Source organism: Leuciscus leuciscus (genome assembly GCF_965113295.1).
Source record: "Leuciscus leuciscus genome assembly, chromosome: 22".
NCBI lineage: Eukaryota > Metazoa > Chordata > Actinopteri > Cypriniformes > Leuciscidae > Leuciscus > Leuciscus leuciscus.
The window spans coordinates 33,092,377-33,116,925 of NC_138746.1; the positions used below are offsets into that span (position 1 = coordinate 33,092,377).

At 37.3% G+C, this 24,549-nt stretch overlaps 2 protein-coding genes and 1 long non-coding RNA gene across 3 annotated transcripts in view; 1 reads left to right on the top strand and 2 right to left on the bottom strand.

The window, feature by feature from the left end:
* Window positions 1–24,549, bottom strand: part of LOC309487074 (exportin-5-like) — a 449,972-nt gene that overhangs the window by 75,771 nt on the left and 349,652 nt on the right. The window contains exon 2 of the mRNA XM_082154599.1: window positions 1,027–1,203. Within this exon, the coding sequence (XP_082010725.1) occupies window positions 1,027–1,128 (102 nt within the window). The 5' untranslated portion in view covers window positions 1,129–1,203. The remainder of the gene's footprint in view (window positions 1–1,026; window positions 1,204–24,549) is intronic.
* The window catches only part of wdr11 (WD repeat domain 11), a 101,309-nt gene continuing 78,829 nt past the window's right edge, over window positions 2,070–24,549 (bottom strand). The window contains exons 17-29 of the mRNA XM_082154597.1: window positions 22,830–22,936; window positions 22,512–22,626; window positions 21,903–22,074; window positions 21,070–21,178; window positions 19,250–19,312; window positions 18,954–19,019; window positions 17,917–18,106; window positions 13,905–14,000; window positions 8,820–8,985; window positions 8,086–8,183; window positions 5,396–5,541; window positions 4,569–4,651; window positions 2,070–3,848 (exon numbers count right to left, since the gene is read on the bottom strand). Of these exons, the coding sequence (XP_082010723.1) occupies window positions 3,640–3,848; window positions 4,569–4,651; window positions 5,396–5,541; window positions 8,086–8,183; window positions 8,820–8,985; window positions 13,905–14,000; window positions 17,917–18,106; window positions 18,954–19,019; window positions 19,250–19,312; window positions 21,070–21,178; window positions 21,903–22,074; window positions 22,512–22,626; window positions 22,830–22,936 (1,620 nt within the window). The 3' untranslated portion in view covers window positions 2,070–3,639. The remainder of the gene's footprint in view (window positions 3,849–4,568; window positions 4,652–5,395; window positions 5,542–8,085; window positions 8,184–8,819; window positions 8,986–13,904; window positions 14,001–17,916; window positions 18,107–18,953; window positions 19,020–19,249; window positions 19,313–21,069; window positions 21,179–21,902; window positions 22,075–22,511; window positions 22,627–22,829; window positions 22,937–24,549) is intronic.
* Window positions 15,529–17,632, top strand: LOC309487135. The gene is made up of 2 exons (XR_014201776.1): window positions 15,529–16,396; window positions 16,480–17,632. It is a non-coding gene; the product is annotated as an uncharacterized lncRNA (long non-coding RNA).

The window sequence follows — 24,549 nt, forward strand, 5'->3', positions numbered from 1 at the left end:
TCATGGTGAAACCTCCAAACATTTAGTATCTCTGAAAAGCCCTGAATGTGCTCTTTACAGGACACCCAGGTTGTGACATGTGACATGGTGTCAGAGAAATTCACTAAAATATAATGTCCACTACAGTGGACAAAAGTCTATTCCTAGGTCCCAGGAAAGCAGAGGGTCTGTTCTTTCTTTTGACATATTGCACGTTCAGATATATTCATACAACAAAATAATTCTGGGGGGCCATGAAAATTGTGAAAATTATAAAAAACTTTATAAGGTTTATTATTTGTTCATTTTTCTTTGTGTAGGCTGTATAGTATTTCCCATTCATAATTATTAAATTAATCACCAAATTTTGCTCCAAACTCTTCTTACACAATAAGAATCTTAACCAGATAGCCGGATCTTCAAATTGTGAGTTTAAATATTAGGTATTCAATGTAAATCCCAAAAATTCCAATCCCATGTCTCTGAAAAATCTTGAGAAATCAAATGAATAACTTCATCACATACCGTAACTTCTTTAACTTTATTGGTGAGACAGTTGGTAAACTCCAGACCTCTTTCCATTCAATCTGGTTATTGAACTCCAAAATGGTTTGCGTTTAGGTCGTGATGTATTTCTGCATGTTTTAGGAGTTCGTTAAAGTACGACACCGGGAAATGGCAAAAACTGCATTAGAAATTAAAAACGGATGACATCCTGTTGCGTTTAGGGGTTATAGCTCCAATATACTTTTTTGAAGGTATTAGTGGCACATTATATGTACAGAATTTCGTAGACCTACGCGAAACGTAGCGTGAGGGGCGCTTCGTTGAAATTTTGTAGGTGGCGCTATCGAGCCATTTTGCCACACCTGATTCTGAAACCCACACCTGACGAATGTGCAAAGTTTCATGAGTTTTCGAGCATGTTTATGCCATAAAAAATGCGATTCATTTTATAATAATTTCTAAATAATAATAATAAACCAAGCAACTCCAAGACGGAATTCCTAATAACCGTTTAATCGTATTTGATAGAGGATAATTCACCTTAAGGGCCTCCAGGCGGTATGTTTGACTGGATGCTGCCTCCATCGTCACATTCACAGCCTTTATAAGCTCATGGCACAAAGCACGTATCGGTTCGGCCATGGCTTTAAGCACGTCCAGCGGCTGGGATGTAAAACACCAGCACACTTCACTCCTAGTTCACCTCTATGGATGTGCAGTGCATTAAAACAAACACACGGGTCTCTGAGTCTGCTGTCTGTGGACCGCCTTAATCAAGATGGCGGAAGTTCCGTGCCCTCTGGGGATTGTAGTTTTTTAATGTTATTGACAAGCGTCACGTTAGTTTACATTCGCTATTCTCTGAATATGCGCTTTTTTGTCTCTGTTCTATTTAAGTATATATATAAATGCCACAGTTAGTTTAAATAATATTCAACAATAGTTTGGGCATTATACCATAACCTGTGCACCTGTGAATGTTCGATGTGTGTCTAAAAATCCCTCCCACTTTGTTTTCAAACATGCCAGATTGTTTGACTTTAATTTAGAAACAAAATTGTTCCGTCATATATGTAAAACAAATATGTGAAATTGTTTTATAAAAGGCGCCATTCTGCAAGTTTAGCCCGCGTTATTGTTTTATTGTTGGTGTATTTTCTTGACCAGCAGGTGTCGTCAGTACGCTTTGAAACCGAATCATTTTGCGAATCAAATGCTTGTTGATTCAGAGTTTCTAAAAGCACTGTTTCTCTCCCATCACTACAGATAAATAGCAGGCAGCACAGAGCTGGAGTGGGCATATTTGTTTGAGAAGTTTATCCTAAAAAACTAAGCAGTGTTTGTGAATTTAAAGGCGCAGTATTTTTTATTTACTCGCGTCCCAGATTTACTGACATCACACAAAAGCAAAAGTATAACTTCGCAGTCAGACATGATTAATTCGTTTCATGAGCATTTGTCTTCTTCTTCCATATGAAACATGGTCCATTAATTAAACTGAAATGTAGATTATTTTAATAATAAAAAGTACAATAATAATAAAACGATAAAAATGTTTGGAAAATATAGAGAAAATCTAAATGGATGGTACAGGCTGTATTTATTACTTTGCAAATATACATGCAGTAGGCCTATATCCATACAGTAAGCTCACACTACTTATGTTTACATAGGAACATTTAAAGGATAAAGTCAAGAATCATTACTCACAATAGCCTACCAAAACAAGGCAGGGCATTCCAACAATCATAATTCAACAAAGGAATTAGTCATTAAAAAATACTTTCATTTTTAAATCACAGACACAATGGTGGCATCACAAAAATGAAGGGTTTGTAGACATATCTCATTTCAACCGGACAATAATATCCAAATACAGCAACTCTCTGGAGACCTGAAGCCATGTGGAAACATCATACAAACAAAACACCACATCACACTTAAACTGTCTACATTAAATCACACAAACAACAGCATGAGCAATCCAACAACAAAATTAAGTTAATGGCTGAGGCAAATATGGGGCAAATTCACTATTTTACAAAATTAACCAATATACAACATATGCAACATTACTGAAGGAACAGCACTTTATATCACACAAGGAGTGGATGAATTATGAATTTGTTGTTTTTCATTTTTTATTTAAATCGGAACCATTTAACTATCAAATAATCATAATAACCATTTATGTAACCCAAAATGTGATGCTAATGAAACCTTTAAAGAACACACACATACAGGTAATTTGACAGTGATTTATGCAGATTTAAATCCTGTATTACAGCACTGATTTTTATATATTATGTTTAATAATTACACTGTCAGAAAAAAAAAAAGTGTCAAATTATATATTTAGGGGTACGGCAGCTTGTCACTGGAGCAGAACCTCTTGATCTCTGAAGCTTATTTACCCCCTGAAAGGTGCATTTTAGTACCTTAGTGTAGTAATATATACTAAAATGCACATTTTAAGGGGTAAATAAGCTTCAGAGATCAAGTCCCTTAAAGAGGAGCTCCAGTGACAAGCTGCCGTACCCCTAAAGACTAAAAGATACAATCATTTGTTTTCTGAGAGAAATACAATAAACCTCAAAGGTTTGAATTCCTGTGATTATCTTAACCATCACAGCCATGACTATTAATATAACAATAAATAATCTTTTGAAAAATATAATAGCTTAGTGCTTTCTTTGGATTTTGGCGGGAAACTGGACGTGTTTCATGAGATTCATCTAGTTCTTTTCTATTTCTGGTTTCCTAATCTGAAATTATAAGCATTTTTTTAGTGTCCAACACATAATAATCCGTTTTAAAGGTTCTTAAAATGTGTTTTTATTAATTATCGGCATTACTATTATTTTGGTTTGTTTTAAATCACCATGAAAATATATATTTTGGTCAATAAAATAATTACAAGAACAGGTTTGGAACACATTACAGCAGGATAACGTATGTTAAGGGAATGTTTTCGGATACAACACACCTCACAACCAGCGCAGAGGCTTAAAAGACAACTATGAAACCGTTTGAAACTACATGGAAATATGAGTGTTTGTGTTTGTTGACTACTTGCATGCTTTAGGGTGTTATAAGGACGAGATTTGAAGATATTGCATCTTGATTTTTATGGTTTTCATCACATATCCTCTCTCAGTCTATGTTGAGAAGAGGTCTGTCCACCTCCTTCTCCTCCTCTTCACTGGGACTGGGCTCTGGTCCCATTCCCTCTGTTTGGGAGAGCTCATCCAGCAGCTCCTTCCCTCTCTCTCCAGCCCGAGACGCCCAAAGCACAGCGCCCTGTTTCAGCCCGATGGAGCGAAGCAGCTTAGCGTAGTCCACAAACGCAGCACCTATGAGCTTATGTGGAGATGCTGTGGTTAAGGAAGACTGGGAATCAGAAATGAACACAAGTAAAAACAAAAAAAGTTCAAAAGATCAAGTTACCGTTATCTCGATACAACCTACCCTGACCCTTAAAAGTATGTGGAAACTTAAGAGGATGCCAAGACACTTAAGCAAAGTGTTTCTTGTAAGCCAGTGGTCCATTTTCCAGTGTTTTGAATTTCAAAAAACATATTTAAAGGTGAACCAAAGGCTCAACCAATAGCGTGTGTCTGGGGGCGTGGCTACTGTAGCAGGCGGAGCTTGAGAGTATTTAGCCGCAGTGGGACCATGACTTACACGTTACATGGGAAAAGACATTCAAGCTTCGGTTACAAAAGTGGAAGCCAAAACTGCATTTATTTAGACCCTCAAAGATTAGCCTATCCCTTTAAGAGTCATCTACTTTAAATGAGACAGTCGAAGAGAAAGACTGGGAAGGATGGCAGAGTTGAAGAGGTTAATCTAGTTAAATTGTGTCAACATTTAGAAGAACATTACATATAGCCTCAAAGCTAACAGACATGATCTAAATTACTTCATGGGGTCTTTATTATTTAAAAAAAAAAAAAAAAAAAAAAGTATATAAAATACTAATAATAATGGAGAAAAAAAAAAATCATGCAAAATTAGTTTTAAATTCAATAGAGCCCTGCTGCATTCTGCTGTTTGAAAACCTGGAAGATGCATCAGAAGGATATTAACGTCGTCATTTGTCTCCATCACACCATATTTCAAGCAGGCTTCGAGAAACAGTGCAGCACGGTCGAAATATCTCATGCTGTCAGGAAATGTAAAGATGTATTAGAGAAATATCTGAGCATTGTGTCATTTATCATGCACATTCAAAATGTAATGACGTTTAGGAAAGGATATGTCAGTCAATATTGTATGTGTTTGGAAAAAATGCATCATTTTGACTGACACATTGAGAAAAAAATCTCACTTAAAAATTCATTATGCAATTTTAAAAGATTTGTTCACTCAATTATTTACCCTCATGTCATTCCAAAACCATTTGACTTTTAGAACAAACAAAGGAAAAGTTCTGAAGAATTATCATGCTGCTTCCCCCCAAAAAAACACCATAATGTACTATAATCTATATATAATATAATCTTCCGAAGACAATATATTTGAGTGAAGAGCAGATCAAAATTAACGTGGGAATTAAAGGGAATGCTGCTATTCCCTGATAATCTTCCTCTCTGCTGTAGTTCTGAAATCTCATTCACATTTCTGCACATTCAAAACCTGGCATATGCTGTGTCAAGTTTGATGTAATCGATGCCATACCGACATTCTGCTAAACATTTCCTTTTGTGTAAAAAAAAAAAAAGAAAGAAATTCCCATACGGTTTTGGAACAACATGAATTTTTTTTGTTTATTTATGTATATATTTATTTATTTCAGATTATTCCTGTGGGAGTAAATAAACTAAACCACAACAGATATCAAATGGGCAACATGCTACACTGAATGGGGCAAAACAAAAACAAATCGAACAGGAGAAGCAATGCCCACCTGTGGAGCATCTCGCCCACTTTTTGAAAGCATCCTAATGAGAGCAGGACCAGGATGGCCTTTGACTTCAGATTAACCTGAGGAGAACACAGATGCTCTGCCCAGCGCTTCAGCACATCTGAACCTTCTGCTGGGTTCAGACGCACCTGAGAGAGAGAGAGAGAGAGAGAGAGAGAGAGAGAGAGAGAGAGAGAGAGAAAGAGAGAGAGAGAGAGAGAGAGAGAATTCATAGATTGTTTGATGCATACTGATCACAACAAACTGCAACCTAATTGTCTGGCTCCCACATTATTTTCCAGTGTCAGGAGGAAGGCTTTTTATTAGTCCATTAGATAAAATAATGTGCACCTGTTACTTTAGAGTAATGGAAACTCACAAAGCCTATGCACACTTTGCCACTTCCCACGTCTAGTACTGTTGCACCCTCAAATTGAGATTTATCTGTTTGCCGCATAAAAAAAAAAAAAAAAAAAAAAAACCTGTGGTTGGTTATCTAAATACATGCAGGTAGCTTTGGGCCAGAAAAAGCTGCAAAGGCTTTTTGTCACCAGTCAAAAGTCTGGTTATTATAGCTCTATATAATGCAGTGGTTCCCAAACCTTTACTGCCGGCCCCCCTTTTGTAGAGAAACATTTTTTTTAAGCCCCCCAACCTGCATGCATCCACATAAAGACACTCTCAGACATGACCTTACTTGCAAAATCTGATAGGATTTACTTATAACATTATACAGTACTGCAACAGGCTTCTCTGTTCCGCTTCATACTGTCAGAAGCGCATATTTTGAGTCACGGCACGCAACACACTGTGGCCTCTCTTAATTACCCACCGTTTTACTGGTAAAGCTGAGGGCCAAATCACATTTGTCTTGTCATATTTTCTCATCTTCAGGCTGTCTACACTGGATGAAGTGAATGTTGCAAATTAGGGGTGTAACAATATATCGTGTCACAATATAGCGCAACACAAAAATGCAACAATATGTATCGTGTATAGTTCCCCCATAATAAAAAAAGTTTTAGTGTCAGTACTACATTAAACTACTATATATAATGTTGAATATAATGTATAATAATGCAATGGGGGAATATTTGTGGGTCCTAATAATGCTAAATGTCTGATGTTACCAGTAAAAAATGGCCTACATTATTTTAAATATATCTAGTCAGTGAAACAGTGCAAGCATATTCGTCTAAAATAATTCTGTGTTTTCAACTTCAGAATCATGAATATGTTTATTCTGGTGTCTCTATTGTCCTGTGCTTTGGGTTTCCAGCACCAAATCCAAGCCTATTCACTTCAACACACAATGTAATACCAAATTTTGCATTTTAATTAACAGTAAATGTGTTGTTAACCTTTTATCATATGACTTGGAGAATCGCAATAATATCGTATTGTGAGTTCAGTATCGTGATATGTATCGAATCGTGACCTGAGGGTATTGTTACACCCCTATTGCAAATACGTTTGAACTTTGTGTCAGAAGTTGGAGTACGTCAGAAACCGAACAGGGCATCAGTTTACTGTCAGAATCTGTAGTTGCGTCGTGCCGCGTCCAGTGTAGACAGCATCACTGATTATAATGGGTTTTATTTGCTTTGGTCGCGTATCACCGCAAGCTTCTGGTGTAGACATGTCGTGGTAGTCGTGATGTTTAAAGTAAATTCATCGTCTGCTTTATGTTTACTTGGCACTGTCAGTCCTATCCATTCTTATCATTCATTTTTACACGCAATACTGCAATACTCAATTCTGTTCTTGTTCTGTTCTTGTTAAATGACTGCTCTTCAATCGTGCGGTCTAGTGGTCTGTTATGGTGCGTTCAAGTCCTCCTGGGAAGTTGTATTTATGAGTTGGGAAGTCGTGTTTACGACGTCAGGTGCGTTTAAGTCACTCCTGTCGAAGCAAGATGGTAGTGTACCTTCTCTTAATTAACTGCACAATAAAACAGCAAGGGTTTTAGACTAAACTCTACTTCTGGAAGAACAAAGATTGTGCATCAGGCGTGTTTTGCTTTTTAACTTTTTTTATTAATTTATAAAGCCGCTGTAAACTTTATCATTACATATTATATTGTTATATTACAATGCAATTATATTTTGAGCATGGAATTAGCTAATTTTGTTGGAAATTAAAAAGCCTGATAATATCACTGCTAATTACCATTTTTCTCACTGACATGCCGCCAATTCTCGGGGCTTAAAATCCCAAGCTTCCCACTCGTATTTATGACTTTGTGGTGGTGTTCATGTGCGCTCAACTTGTGAATAGCCTTTTCGACATGGCTTGAACGCACCATTATTCCACGACAACAACCGCTACATCTGATAACAGACTGCGAGTCATCCTGAGGAAATAAAATGTCAATTATTTACTAATGTGGCAAGTAGCCGAATAATAAGGAGGATAATTTGGCAGTGTGGTCTTGTATCACCCAGAAGAGGTTTCTTTTGCATAATGTTCTGACTGTACAATATCCCTTAGCCTTGCCCCGCACCCTTTTAATAACTCGGATGTGCCACCCAGTTTGGGAACTGATATAATGTATAGCTCTATATGTATAAGTACTGTAGATTCAAAATATTTTATTTGTGGATATGAACTAATCAATTCAAGTAAAGTCACAGTGAATATATCCTGAACAGTTGATATATCAGCCGGCTCTAGATTGTGTCTGGTTGAGGTACCTTGGCCAGCCATGCGGCACGGTTCCACTCTCCATATGTCTGCAGATAACGACAAGCATCCGCCGCTTTGTCAATCAGGCAGAGCAACTGCACACCCTCTAAGAGTCAAGAAGGTGAGAGAATAAAACACAGTCAGAAGCATTTGTGTAGAATAGGGCTGATGTGCTTTTGACATGTCTCTATGAGTTAATAAGCTCATACTAATACCCATTAACACAAACCCTAACAAAATAATAAACAAACAAACAAGCAAATAGTCTAGAAAGTCTAAAAAGTCTAGACATATTACAATGTCCATATATATATATATATATATATATATATATATATATATATATATATATATATATATATATATATATGTATGTATCACAATGCAAATATTTTTTAGTAATTTCAAAAGGTTACATTTCTTCATGCAAAATTTGCAATACATTTTTCTTTATGAATAGCATGTTTTGACTATGTGCTGTATCTTTTATCGATAAGGCAATCCCAGAATACAACACAATAATGTATATTGGTCTGTTCCTCACATAATGCTGTCATATGGCTTGTATCCTATATAGTGAAAAAGTAGTACAAACTGTTTTTATCATACTTTTTTGTTCTTTTTGGAGTTTACAGCAATTAATAAATGCATGTATTCATTGTATGGAAGAGAGCATGGACAAACTCCTTCAGTGCTCTATAGAAGAAAGATAATCATACAGTTCACACACGTAACACCCTACCTGCCAGCTTGCCATTGGCGATCATGTTTGTGGCCACCAGTTTAATTGTGCTCTGAGACGGGCCGGATGAGGTGATGGTGGTCACCAGACAGGCTTTGAGAGAGTCACAGTAGTAACTGGAGTTATCTGCACTGGTCTCCAAAAGCAACTGCACCGCACGGTCCGTCTGATGAACAAAGAGAAAATATTTGTTTATTCTGAACGTTATTAGTCAACTGATAGGGTTTAAATTTAAAGTCCCCATGTAGTCAATCATTTTATCCCTTAAAACTCGTCTTTGATTATCAAAATTACATAAATAAGTGTTTTTTCCTTAAAAAAAAGAAAAAAAAAAGCTTCATGCCTGAAAATAGCTTGAATGTAACTCTACACTAGTGATGCACCGATGTGAAAATTGTGGCCGATAACGATAACCGATATTAATATTGCTGTTATGGCCGATACCGATATTTACCGATGTCGATATCTCTGTATAGAAAACAAATTTTAATGATTATCAAATAAAGAGCTATTTTCCAAAACACTTTTTTTTTTTCTTTAGAAATGACTGATATTGGGCACCTTTACCTGTGTGCAAAATATGTCACTACGACACACATGCATTATACTGCATTGCATATACAGTAATGTGTGCTGGTCAACTTGTCTAAAATTAAGAAACCCTTAGAAAACAGTAAAAAAAAACAAAAAAAAAAAACAGGAACATTGTGTAAAATTAAGATAGGCTACTTTATTTATTATTCCAATTTCCAAATATGATACTAAAAAAATACCACAGGGAAAAGGGCTTCTATTTGTGACGTGCTGTCTTTGCGTTTGAACATTGCACATTTTAAACAGGACACTCATTAACTGAATAAATGTTAGCCAATACAAACATATTTATAGAAAACAGTTGACAATGAATAGACAGGAGTCCAATAATAGCATAACGAATCATTCTAAAAATAATAACAAGTAGCCTAGGCTATAAGACGAATCCGACATGGGCTGTGTTAACAGTAAAACGTCCGTCATTTAACGAATTTTAAAAACACGGATGGATAATACAAAATACTTTCTGATATTTTGACAGAAAAAAAACAAGCAAGAACAAAATTTAAACTTAGCCCGTCAATTTTTCATTTTACAATTATCTTCTCTCTCTGTGTGTGCGCGCGTCCGTGTTTGTGAGAGAGAGAGAGAGCGCAGCACTGATACAACGGTAGCCTACTTTTTAATCCATAAGTAACGAACGCGCTAGTTTTCATACAAAATAAATATGTAACATAATTAGGTAGGCTACTTTAGTTATTATTAATACAATAACGTAACACATGAAGGCTACGTTTCTCAACACTGAGAATGAATCAATAAACGCCTGTTTCTCCAGACTCGCGCTTATCAGTAATCCACAAATCACACGTGCTGTCACTTTTGAGAAAAATCTAATTCGAACGGGTATGAAATATCAAGCAATATATTCAAATATCTACGAGTCAAAAAACGATCAGTCAGAAATGTGTCATGAAGAGGAAAAAAACATAAGTCGCACTGGACTGCGTTAACAATGTTACGGACGGGACAGTTGACTTGAGCGCTCTGAAAGCGCCACTAAGACTGCTTTAAAACTTTCACAGAGACCTCAAACAGAAAGCACAAAAAGCCTGTCTTTAAATTTAATTTCGTTTTGTATTAATTGTATCTTAATTTTGATAAATGTTTCATCAACCAATTGCCTGGATTGAATTAAATAAGAAGTAAATATAGTAGAAAATATTTAATCAGGACACGGAGGCGAGGGCGCGTGAACCTGGAGCGTGTCTCATAAATGAACCGAAATCTACCTGCCTTACAGACCGGAGACATATATAGAAAGCTTGAAATGTCTATTTTTAAACAGAACAATTCAAAACGAAAGAAAACAGACTGTTCTCTGCTTATGTCATCTGTATGAAATGTGTATTTATCTCAGGCACATTCACTACTGCTAAGATCAAGTCAGCATCGTCAACTTCATCTTCACATGTCAAATATCGGCCTGTTCACATCGGCCATATTTTGACATCGGAACGATACCGATGTGTAAAAAAATTACCATATCGGCCGATATTATATCGGCGGCCGATATATCGTGCACCACTACTCTACACCCTTGCCTCATTTAGTATACGCGGTGCTATGAATATGCAAATGAGCCCCGCCTCCACTCACTCACTCAGCTCAGAGATCCACTCGTTGACGATCACACGTTGATCTGATTGGTTACAAGGTAGTTTGTGACGTCAGAAACACAAGCGATTTCAAACCGCGTTTTTGAGACTGTCTTTGGTTACTCAGCAATGGTAGTGACTTATAAATTTGCACATGGTTTGTCTTAAAGCATATTATAAACACCACATAGACTTATAAACAACATTAAAAGCTTGATTTTCACCACAGGGGGACTTTAAATTAATAGAACATTGATGTTATATCCCGGTTGGCCATATTAGATACAAGTAATACGACTCTAATGCACGACTTTCAGAGGCTTTAATCAATCATGTTATGTTTACCTTCAGTTTTGAGATCACTAGTAATCTCTCTTTTCTTTCAACTAAATACACTTTCTTATTAGTTTTTCTTATACTACAGTTCTCCAGTTCTCATAGTTTACGACTCTCTAAAGCATTCTTGAAAGGACAGCTATGAATGATGGATTTCCACCCCACAGGTCCTGCAGACGGCAGGAGACTGCAGAACAGGGTCATGTGTGAGGTGTGCTGTTCATGGGGAAAAACAACTACTGAACCATTTACCATTAAAGCCGCCCAGGCATATTAACGGCCAATGCATTTGTATCCATCTGAGTGAACAACATCATCTGCAATCAATTCATTAGTGAATAATCTCCTCCTGTACATGTTCTTTCTGCAATCACGAGAAGGGTCTACTGACAAACGCACACGTGCTGCAGACACACACGCTGCTTCCCTAGTATGTGAAAAACAGTACGCCAGAAGAGTAGTATGTCCGAATTGCATACAGCAGAATTCGACAACAGTTAGTGAAAAGTACCCGGACGACTTTCGTTGAGATTCTGAGGTGTGCATTCGATGGACACTTTACTATCCCATAAGGCCACGGGAGAGGATATGTGAATGGCAGTGCATTTAGAAGACCAAACCCAACGTTGAAAGAGAAAATCAAGTTGATGTCAGAACGTGTTAATCTCCAACGTTGGACAGACAGAAACCAACATCAGTCGAGTTCTGACGTCAACCCGACTTTCATTTCCAACCAAAATGCAACCCTTGCAACCAAAATCATCCCCTGACTGACGTTACTTTCTACTCAAGGACCTTGACAGAAATGTAGTGGAGTAAAAAGTACGATATTTGTCTTTCAAATGTAAATGTTTCCAGATAAAATAATACTCAAGTACAGATACTCAAAAAGTGTACTTTAGTACAGTACTCAAGTAAATCCACCTCTGCGTGACAGTAACAACATGGCGGATGCAGTATGTCAGAATTTAATTCATACTACACACAATCATTCGGTCACCGTTACGTTAAATTTAATTCAGTTCATGGACTTTTAAGTTTGTTTTCATTAATCACTTGTGTTTCTTTGTCCTATGTTACACATACTATATAGAACATACTTTTTAATAGTCGCGAAGTAAATTCAAATTCAAGGTTAGTACCAACTCAGACAGTATGTGATTGCACAGATTTTGATTCACCGAGACGTTTTTTTTCTCAAAAACAGGATCAAATATACACACACACATACATATATATATAAAAAATCCATCACTATATATATATATATATATATATAAACTGTATATCAAACTAATCATAACTCTAACATCTAACCTTACTTCTCCTTTAGGCCTAACACTCCACCACTTGAACAAAATGTACTCTGAAGATTGTGTCGAAACCAGTGAAAAATTCTGAGATGCTGGCTAGACAATATGTAAGGGATAATGTAGAGCGAGGCAGTTGTTATAGCGAATACAACCCTGACAGGCTGATTCACGTCGGGGTCTTGAATCAGCCTGAAGGGGTTGTTATTCGCTAAAACAACCGCCTCGCAATACATTATCCCACTTATTACATGGCTACCTACCAAATAAATCAATGATTTGACACAAAATATTGATTTAAAAAGGAGTTTATTGATTTAAAAACGATTGGTTTTAGCGGATTGCTTCCGCTAAAGAAAATAGTCTGTTCCGTATCTACGGTTAGAATCCTGCGTCCATAGCAACGCTCTGTTTTTCATGGCAACGGTGTGTTATACTTAGCAGCGTCTGTTATCAAGAAATAACACACCGCATTCTACATTAGAATTCAACCAAGCCATGTAATAACAAAAATATAACAGTCTAGAATAGTCTCATGACATATTGAGTAATCAACTGAACTTCTAACCTTTTCCATTTTTTTTTATGATTTGAGATCTAAGTTGCTTCTACCTAGTAACAGAAGGGTTTGCATGTGAAGAACCAATCAAATTGTAAGGAAATTAAGTAATGTTTCATGTCATTTTTGCCATGCTCCTATTTTATAAAACCTGTTGTTTCTTTTTGCTGGTTGATTCTTTTGCGTAAAGCATATTCGAAGGCATTGTCTGGAGTCTGTCTAGTTACTGCTGCGCAGCAGGTTAGTAAGGGAAGCTTACTAGACACTTTGATAGTGTTATAGGAAAAGGGACGAGACGTCGTCCAACTCGAAGTCAGTTGTCGACTGTAGACGCAGTGCTAGACTATAAAGATTATTAAGTGTCGACTGTAGACGCTTGGGTGTCGAAAAAAGGACATATTTTTGGAGAAAAGGAAATAAATACACCAAATACTGTATATTTACCTTAAAGAGTTAACAGATTAACAAAACAAAAGAAAAAACTATGCGACTATATGCTGCATTTTTGCTCCAAAAATAAGTTCACTGAAAGGAAACAGAGACGGCAAAAAGCGGCAACCTGTTTGTTTATTATAAATATATATATATATATATATATATATATATATATATATAACAAATATTTTTCTTTTTTTGATAATGACGTGATGTAAACTCCATCAGAAGTGTGCACTGTGCAGGTACTTGCCTGTCCCAGCAGCAGCAGTTGATCAGCACACTTTTTGGTGTGTTCATAGCTGGACCTTTTCACTTCTTGTAGACGAACTCGCTCCAGCTGAAACCTCTAAATGGCAGAGAAAGAAATACGATTGGCATGTCATTTTGTGTTCCGTAAATTAATGTTCTGAATGAAATACAAAAATGTTAGTAGTTCATTACAGAAATCATTATTGGGGAAAGTAATATTATTACTGTGACACATTACTAGCCAGTGCATTTGCTTTCATCTCAAGTCATCAAAAACATGCACAGTGCATGATCGAAAACAGAACTCAGGTCAATATATTGAGATGTGAACAACACTTACATCTACTGAATGTGCGTTGCATGAAGGCGTATTTCTGCTGCTTGAGGAGAACTTATATTTCAAAAGAATGAAAAAAATCCTGTTTTGATCTGATCCATATTTAGATCAGGTATTTAGATCAAATCCATATTTAGATTGTAAGCAGCCCAATCAGGACTGAAATCTTTTCTAACTCTTGCTCCCCTGTGGAGAGAATGTTTCTGAAGATAGATGTACCTTACTGATCCCTCAGGGGGAAGTCATATTTGTTTCCCCTTATGTTAATACTAGAGAACAGGCAGAGATTAATTTTAATTATCAATTAACACTTCAAATGACACCCGACTCTTACAGCTTCATTATGCTGTTTTTCAGTTTTCCGTTAGACAAACAGCTAAAATATGCAGGGTGATTTTACAAAGCCACTTTGAAAGTCGTGTAGCCAGCTTTATTTCACAGTATCTTGGAAATCAGCAAATAATGAAATATAGATGGTGTCTTTAAATACATGCTTGTTAGAAGCATAACATTTTCAGACGGACAGCTTTCTCAACCACATATTGGAAAAACAAACTTTGCTAATTGGGCCCTGCAGATGAGTCTCATTAGTCTGGCTGTCACCAGACCAAGCTCAATCTTTTAAGACTGAACACTGGTCTGGGGAGTCAGCTCTGTATTTTCGACTGCACAAGAGGTGTGATCAACGGGCATAGTTCAAATGACTCTGTACACAATTGGATAGTCCTTCAACCAATCAGACCAATGATCCGGCTAACGTACTTTGCAGAGCGACGCGAAAACTCCAGGCAGGAAACGTGTAACCAAACGTGTTGATCAGCGGTTTACAGAAGCAGCAATGGAGTCGAGCGATTTTTGCAGGTTATGCACAAAAAACAACAACATGAAAGTTAGTGGTATTTACACCCACTCGAGCGTTTGCTAAAAAGAAGCCATTGAGCAACGTCGAGAGGTTTAAAGGAATTGGACAGAGCCGTAACGGCCCGGGAATTGGATTGGATTAAACCCGCCAATAGCGCGCCAGGTGGATAAGCCAGTTTGTGATTGGTTCCCGCAAATTTGTAAAGGAAGCAGCAGAGATAGATGTACAGGGTTCCAGCCTGAGCTGCAGGGCGAAATCAAATCGCCAGCAGATCACGCTGGGTTTACGCAGTCTAGAGTCTCATTGCATTCTGCGAAATTCAAATCTGTTATAATATGAAAGGCCAGTTCTTCAATGCATTTTCCCTTAAAGGGGTATTTTACTGCTGGCAAAATTGGATTTCAATAAAACTTCTACAGTAAAAAAACTTGAAATCAGTGCAACCTGAAGAGCGAAGTCAGAGAAAAATGACAAATAAGTAGGAAAACTTCAACACCCATAATGCACTGGGCATGTTGCCATCCAAGCCCACTCCCACCAGTCTGCTATGGAAACGCTTAACCAGAGTCAAATACCACCTTGCTTTAGTAGGAAATACTTCTTAGCAAACCTTTAGTCAATGCAAGAATTCAAAGAGTAAATGTTTAGCGGCACTGAGTTACTTTCAGTTTCAGTGATGCGCCAAAGAATCTTAAACACAGAGAGAATGCAGTGACGGACAATCTGGAAAAACCTCTGTGTTTGTGGTCAACATTTCCAGCTGATCATTATTGCAGTGATTATTATGTTTCTAGCGTGTTACACGTTTGGTAACAGTTCTTCTAACTCTAATTGATGGAGTGTGTAGCTTTTCATTTCTTAAACAACCATATAAGGAAGACACATCATGTATGAAGAAACATCATGGCCAAGATTGATGTTGGCCTTTTGATTGATCATTGATCAATTGATCATTGGCCTTGACAATGTCAAGATTCATCAGGCTCAGATTGTGAAAGAATGGTTGTGATGAGCAGACCTTAAATTGACTGAAAGTGTTTGGGATGTGCTGGAGGAGACTTTACAGAGTGCTGGACTCTTGCATTGACAATACAAGATCCTCACCAAACATTGATGCACTTTTTGATGGAAATAAATGCTGTGATGTCATTTCCATCAAGAGGTGCAGCAATTTTTGGCATAATCAAAACAAAAACTGGATTTTCCTTGTTCTTTTGAAATAAAAAAAGAAGAAATGTAAAAAAAAGTTGAATGACGTATGGAGTACTACATACATAAATGTTCAAGTTAATGTGTATCTAATGTGTATCCTCATTTTAACCAGACAATTTCATGAAACAACGCTGAAAAAACAGGCCCATGTTTGCAGCCACAAAGTGATCAGAAGTCATTGATTATTAAAGAGGGTTGGTAATCTATGGCACTGTGGACGTCAGATGGAATATAAGACAGATGTGACCAGGAGCAGTACGTAACTATCTAGCAACCATCCAGAAAACCCACATACTGAAGCAACACCATAATAACTACACAGAATACTCAATAACCACATGGATCTCCTTATTAACCGTATAACAACGCCCTGGCGATCACACGACAACATTATTGCTGGAGTAATGCATACTGTGGCATCTTTTTTTGCACTCACAAATGAAAAAAACATATTTGGTTTACTGCTGATAATGGTGCAGCAATAATGTACTTTTTTTCTCACAATAAAGCAAATGAGTTCTGTATAATGGAGTGTTTTTAATTTTAGGTGTAAACTGCACTATTTACAAATAACTCAGCATGACAGTCTCTCTCCATTAAGGAAGAATAACTGGCTATTATAATTAAACCCCTAAAGTCCTGCTGAATATTGCGGTGTTAATATTCAGAGTCTCTCTCTCTCTCTGAAGACCTCTCAAGAATCATTGTGTCATAAATTTACTAGTATACTTCAAATCCCAGTCTAATTACTGATGCTCCATTAATGTCATCCAGTAAACTGTAGAATAGAAATACAGCACATTCAGTAGATGTGAGGTGTGCTCTCTCATGCTGGCACAATGGTAGGGTGTTTTGGGTGGTTGCTCGGTACATGTCTAAAGTGTCTCTATTAGGGATGCAGTGAACATTTGTCTACTGAAAATGTTTGACAGAAACGGCTATTTTTAGTTTTAGGATGAAGCGATTTTGGAGGGCCGAAATCAGAGACCGCAACAGAGGTTTAATTAATGCTTCTCCGATGTCACGTTTTGACTGAGTTCAGCATCTATTTAGCGCACACAACGTGGATGAGCTACAACAGTTGGTTTTATTGGGTGCATATGATTGACATGGAGAGAAAAAAAACAAGCAATTTTTTTCTTTTTATTAGTGAACAGGAAGTACATGTAGACGTAAAAGAGAAATGGTCAACCAGGAATCTGTATTGAAAACTAGAAACAAATCAATTTACAAATTACTGTTTAAATCCCTACCATTAATAATATGAGCAATAATAATAACTATACATATGTGAAAATCTTATCAAACAGCTGTAACACCCTGTAAAAAAAACAACAATAACAACAGGGAAAAAATGGATGTCTCTAATGCCCACACATTGCACTCTTCCACCACAGATTTTCCACTCTGCGACAGTTAATGGAAATCCCTGAACAAAAGCCCAAAATCTCAGGCAAATCGGTGCTCGTTCACAATCACTATGTATGAATGTGTAAATTATTGCAACAAGGACTCACAGCATTCTTGGTTCTGAGGCAGTAAATATCCTCTTCCATAATCCTCATATTCATGTATTGTTCAGTACATGTCAGCAGCTCATACCTGGAAGAAGGAGCTTTCACAGAGGGTGTCATGGCAGATGTCCAGGTGGCTCCCAGGGGTGCTCTGGGGGCCCTCAGCTGCCGCTTGGCCTTCTGGGACAGATCCGCTGGGCTGGCAGCTCGGAGAAAAGGACTGGATGTAATGAGCAGCCACCGTCCAAAACTGAAGGTCTGATTCATCACCAAACAGCCTGATGAAATATTCATAATAATGAGAGGAACTCCAGGGCAAAAACAACAACAACAACAAAGTGAAGGTGCTTGGACAACTAAATGCGTATAATTAGAAAATCTTTACAAATACAGCAGGGTTCTATTTAATTTAAAGGGAATTATACTTTCCTGATAATTTACTCTCCCCTACGTCATTCAAGATATTCATGTCTTTCTTTCTTCAGTCGAAAAGAAATTAAGGTTTTTGAGGAAAACATTCCAGGATTTTTCTCCATCTTGCACTAGCTCTGGTAATCAGGTTGAAAGGTCACGTGTGTCTACAAAGCGAACGTGTTTTGTGTCTACAAAGCGAACGTGCGTCAAACGCCATTTACAAAAAGGGTAAAACAACGATTTTGAATTTTTCGGACGATTTTGAATTTGTAGGAAAAATGAGATGGAGTTTTTGGCCCTACCCTACCTTTGTGAAACTAAACACGGTGACCTTTTAACGTGATTACATAATGCGTGGCGCATCGCAGAGCTAGTGCAAGACGAGCATTTGTGTTTAAAAAGTATATAAATGTTTATCTTTTTGTAGAAAATGACAGATGGTTTGGCTAGATAAGACTATTATTCCTCGGCTGGGATCGTGTAGAGAAACTGGCATTTGGACCTTCAAACAGTTGAAGTCCCACTGAAGTCCACTATATGGAGAAAAATCCTGGAAAGTTTTCCTCAAAGACAGACATGAACATCTTGGATGATGTGGGGGTGAGTAAATTATCTGGAAATATTCATTCTGAAGTGAACTAATCCTTTAAAGCTGAACTGGAATGCATTCTCAATTAAATTGGTGCACAACCCTGCTGAACCGACACTTACCGAGACACTAGGAGGCAGCGTTGCAGCAAGTTCAGCTTTGGGTCCTGGAGAACGCTTTTGATGTCACTTGAGTGGGAAGAAAAAAAAAAGAAAAAAATAGTTAGACATGACCCAGAATGAAAACATCAGCATGCGCTTTTAAAAAGCTCGTCACATAAAACAGTGTGAGCTATTTGAGGATCATTGTGTTCCTGCTTTTATTAATAGGTACTTCTTTGAAGGCAAAGAAATGGCCTTGAATACCATACTTGAATTACAGAATTATGTGCTGTGCTTATTTCTGGGAGTGAACATACTTAGAAAGAGAGTTGAGCTGTTCCTGGATCAGTCCCTTGATTTCATCTTTTTCTTTGTAGTCTCTAAGGATGGAAGCACACAGGAGTTCATCTTTTGTCTGGAATCAAGTTGCTGTTCAACTATAAAAAGTATGTCAAGACCAACTAAACAAAAATAAACTGTCAAAACAAGGGTTACCAGACATACTGATTGATCATTGGATTTCCATGACTTTTCTAAGACGCTTTCAGGCGTTCATGATCAAATCGTTTAAATGAAGACCCATGGGGAAAATGTATATTCGTATGTCAAGCACAAACTGATTTGATTTATTTAAACAATTATACTTACAGTATTAGTGTGTAAATTTCTCCAATACGACCCTCAACAGAATTTGTAACATACATGCTACTACAAGACTTTGACTTTATATAATCTCTCGAAAAGAGCAATATATAGGTGAAAAATTATGCAGTTTATTATTAAAAGATTATGTCATTTCTATGACTTCTCCAGATCTGGAAATCACAATTCCAAGTATTCGCTCTGGGAATCTGCAAATCTCTTCACAGAATTGTATCTAAATGCCACAATAATAAAGAAAAAAGATCATACAATATATCTGTGTGAAGGGATTTATAGAGATACACATTTCCCTTTGAAATATTGACATGCATGTCTGTGAACTTTGTGAAAAGGCTTTATATTAAACTCTCTGAAGCATGAAATATGAAATCACAAAAGAAAAACAAAGTTTCTTGTTCTTCAAAACAATAATAAATTGCTTATGTCATGGCGTATTTTGATAGAGTTACACATTTGCAACTTCCCAAACAGAATGTGATGAAGCACGACCCGGAACTATTGCTGAAATGATCAGCTTGTTTGTTGGGAGGATTTACACTACACAAGCACTCAAAATGAGTTCCTGATATTTCCAGGTTTTCCACAATCACAAGGGTCCGGTGGGAAATTCCATTTCATGGATATTAATGAATTATTAGTAAATATTTCAAACAGGAAACAAAGTAAGTGGATGCATATGAAACAATATGCCATTTTTGTAACTGCAGGGAACATGTAACATAGTGAGGATTATAAATAGTAAATGTCAAAGCCTTCAACTTGGAAGCATGTTAAGTTATTAATGGGACGGGTTATACATGAAAAGTCATGTTTATGTGTATAAAACTAGGAAAGAGTGTTGGTTCATTCCTGTCACTGCTGTGCACACTCGATTACAATGCCATTTTTTTACTGTTTACTAAACTAATTGGGTCAATGATATGATTCCTGGTTGTAAGAGTAAGGGTAAATAATATATTTTGATTTTATGAAGCCTTGGTGATCAGTTATTGTGTCTTGTATTTGATGTTATTAATGGGGTTGACATTTCATGAAAATAAATAGACTATCTTCAATCCATCAGCCTCTCTGTACTGTGCTGGAAAACTGATGAAATCAGCAAGTACCAAAAAGAAAGTACTAAAAGTTTCGTCACACTTTAGTTTAGGGTCCAATTCTCACTATTAAATATGACCTTTGCCTCAATAAACTCCTAATTACTGCTTATTAATAGTTTAATTAGCAGTTAGAACGAATATGTATGCTAATAAGCAACTAGTTTTTGGTGACAACTGGACCCCAAACTAAAATGTTACGAAAAGTTTTCTTTTATGGATGCAGATTTTTTTTTTTCTTTAACTAGGCTTTTGTTCTGTTCAGATTTTGTCACCGGTTTCAGTGAAGACATAGTTATCACAACAGACTGGATGAAAATGTGCTGTGAATGACTTCTGAATGGAAACGGATGTGACAGAATAATGCAGCCGTCACGCACATTTGAGAGATGTCCATGGTGAATGTGTCGCACCACGGCTGCAGCAGCAGAAAGGCCTTCAGCGTGAGAGCAGCACGTGGCAGCAGAAGATAGGGACACCATACTGGATCTGAAACAGACACCACAGAGCCACGCATACATCACAGTCTATTCTACATCAACAAGTCTGTCTGATGGCATGACCCACTTAACCAAATTTCATAAATTAAGTGTCAGCATATGCACATAGAAACATGAAGGATGACTGGTCCCCGACACATTTATCAGCTATTCTAATGAGGACTTCCCATTGACTTTTAGTGCTCTTAAAAGGACAGTTCACACAAAAACATTCACTCTCTAGCAGAAGTCATATTCTTACAATTTATGTGTATGTTAAGTAAAGGGGGACAGTACTTGTGTGTGTGTGTGTGTGTGTGTGTGTGTGTGTGTGTGTGTGTGTGTGTCAACAATTGTTGTGTAAACAAATGTATTATAATAGGCATATACTATAATTCCTAAAACGTTGGGCTTGATGACCATGGGAATATGTGGATCCCCTGGCAAAGCAAGTTGAGAATCACTGGTATAAAGCTATTCAAAACATTCAATGTAAATTGTGATAATCATAATTAATAATTGCAATTACAATTTCAAGGGAATAATCGACAATTATGATTTTTGTCATAATTGTGCCGCCCTTAGAAGCAGTGTAGCAAATCTAGTCCGCCAAACATATGTACATTCCATTTACATAAATAAAATATTTTATAAACTACCGGGAGAGCTGTCATGATTAAAATCCATTTCAGTCATTTGAAACTGTGACATTTTTTTCAGGCAAAAACCCTCACCTGTCAGATCCTGCTCATCCATTCTGTAACTGGCAGACTTCATGGCCATCTCCAGCACTCTCACACAGCCGTCATCTGATGCCAGCACCACTTTATCTGACGTGCACCAGTCGATATCCAGAATCCTATAACTCACGTTACGCCCCACTCTGATGCTGCTCACCATCTGCACCTGTGTGTGTGTGTGTGTGTGTGTGTGTGTGTGACAGCATTATCTTTCAAGAAAAATACAGGCAGTGAAAAGTCCAAACACTGAAATCATCAGCACTCACAAAGGCCTCTCATCCAAATCAATTTGAGGACCGGAACTACTGTAACTGTTGTGTATACATTATATAGCAACAAACACACTTCAGAGTTTCCCAGGATATAAAATATTGTATTTTGTCAAAAACCCTTGAAAGAGTTAAATCAGCTTTTTTTAGCTTTTTCAGCTGGATAGAAAATGGCTGCTATGGGGAACTGCTAAGATGGTGGCACTTGCTTCATAAGGACTTGATGCAAAATGAAGCGGTGGTGCTTCTGTATCTGCATGTTAAAATTAAGTAGTGATGCTTTTTTTGAAAAAATAAAAAAATAAATACATAATAAAATAAACAACACACACACCTCTTTGGTATCCCAGACCTCAGCTCCGTCTGTGTACATCACTAAAAGTTTTTGGTTGCCTTTCCCTGGAGCAAAACGAATCTTCTTCACCCACCCGCGGTGTGTAGGTACACCCCTGAACAATATAAATGAGTGTGACATTATATCAACACGGTAAAAGAGTGTGTGATGAACACAGTTGTACTTTTCTCAACTCAGTCCCTTATGATGTGTCACTTCAGTTCAGTAAAGAGTTCAACAAGTTTTGGAATTAAATCAGTTTGCGCACGTACATGACTGGAGACATGTTTGACTTGCTGAGTTATTAGTGATGTATACCTTGAAAGACGGGCCTTTAGGTCCCAAAAATTGAGGTTTCCATCTACATCTCCCAGAACTAGAGTGTCTCCTTTCCATGCAATACAGGCAATACTCCCCATACTGCCCTGAAAGAGAAAAGACATTTAGTTTCTTGCATAAAAGACATAGCACACAGCTAATATGCCACAACACCTATAGAGCTGTCACGATGTTGCATTAAAAGAAAAGGTTTTAAGGAAAAACAAAGTTCAACTCCAACCTAAAACATTTGGGGCCCTATCTTACACCCGGTGCAATGCAGCGCCAAGCGCAACGCAAGTGTTTTTTGCTAGTTTCAGTCCGACGCAATTATCATTTTCACGTCCTGCGCCATGTTGTTTAAATAGCAAATGCATTTGCGCCCATTTGTGCGCCCATGGGCTGCTGGTCTGAAAACGAGGTGTGTTCTGGTGTATTGTTGGAGCGTTGCTATTTTGAGGCACCAGAAATAGACTGAGCCATGGACCAACTGAAACCTGGTCTAATGGCGCAATATTTTATAATTTTTTTGTTATTTAAAGAGCACGTTAGTAATGTGCGCCTATAGGCGGGTCTACAACGCGCGTACACTCTGCTTATTAAACACACAGTGACGCACAGCAGCACACAAACATGCCAAATATTTCAAATAAAAGGAATACAATGTAAAAGATTATTATTGTGTACATAGAGATATGGTGGAATCCGGCTTGTCCCGTAGATGTTCTGCTAGCGCACTTTTACCTCGCGCACGAGCAGATCCGTTTGCGCTCTGGAGACGTGTTTGGTCTTTCCACTATCAAATTCCGTAATGTAAATAGCGAATCTGCCATGGCGTGAGCGCAACTGGCATTTAAAGGGAATGGGAGATGAGACTGGTTTAACGCATGTAAATCCCAAAACACACCCATTACTCAATAAGACAATAGGGAAAACCCTTTTAGACCATGCGCCGGGAGCACCAACCATTTTTCCCGTCATTAAACTAGCAAAAGTGGATACGGACTCGCCCTAAGTGAACTTGCGCTCTGCGCTTTAGACCATGGGCTTAGATCGTTAAAATAGAGTCCAAAGAGTGATGACAAATGCCAACAGATTAAACAAATTCAGAACACATATTTAGTAATATATCTACATAGCGATTTTAAACATTTTGAAATACGCTGAGTACTACAATAAAATATATTGCTAAATATTAAGATTACATTTTTTCAACTGCAAATATCCCCAAAGGAAAACTTTGTCCTTATGTTTTTATCTAATAACATAAAGTTCTCAGTCTATTCATTTCACATCTTCATATCATCTTCTTTGTTTAGTATTTTCCTTCCTCTTATTTTTTAATAGAAATTACAGTTGAATGAACAGAATTAATGCAACAAATGAACAGGGAGCGTGACACTGGTGGCCAAGAATATGAGTTCTTGTGTCACTGGTTATGCTGAAAACGTACAGTATATGGGTCGCTTACAAACTCAAACACGAACAGTGAAATAAAAAGCAAATGGATCTGAACAACCGATCAGAAATAGGCATTGTGGCTTGTGAAAAAAAAAGCCCTGCAGGAGATAAAAGGATAATGAGGATGAAGGGAGCAATTTTCTCTCCATCTTCCTCTTTCATCTCAAAAGTTTATAACTGCAGATTTTTCAACATTAGAAGGAAATGTTTGAAAACTCCTTTGATCCATTCAGAAGAGTGTGTACAGCTGTATTCATGA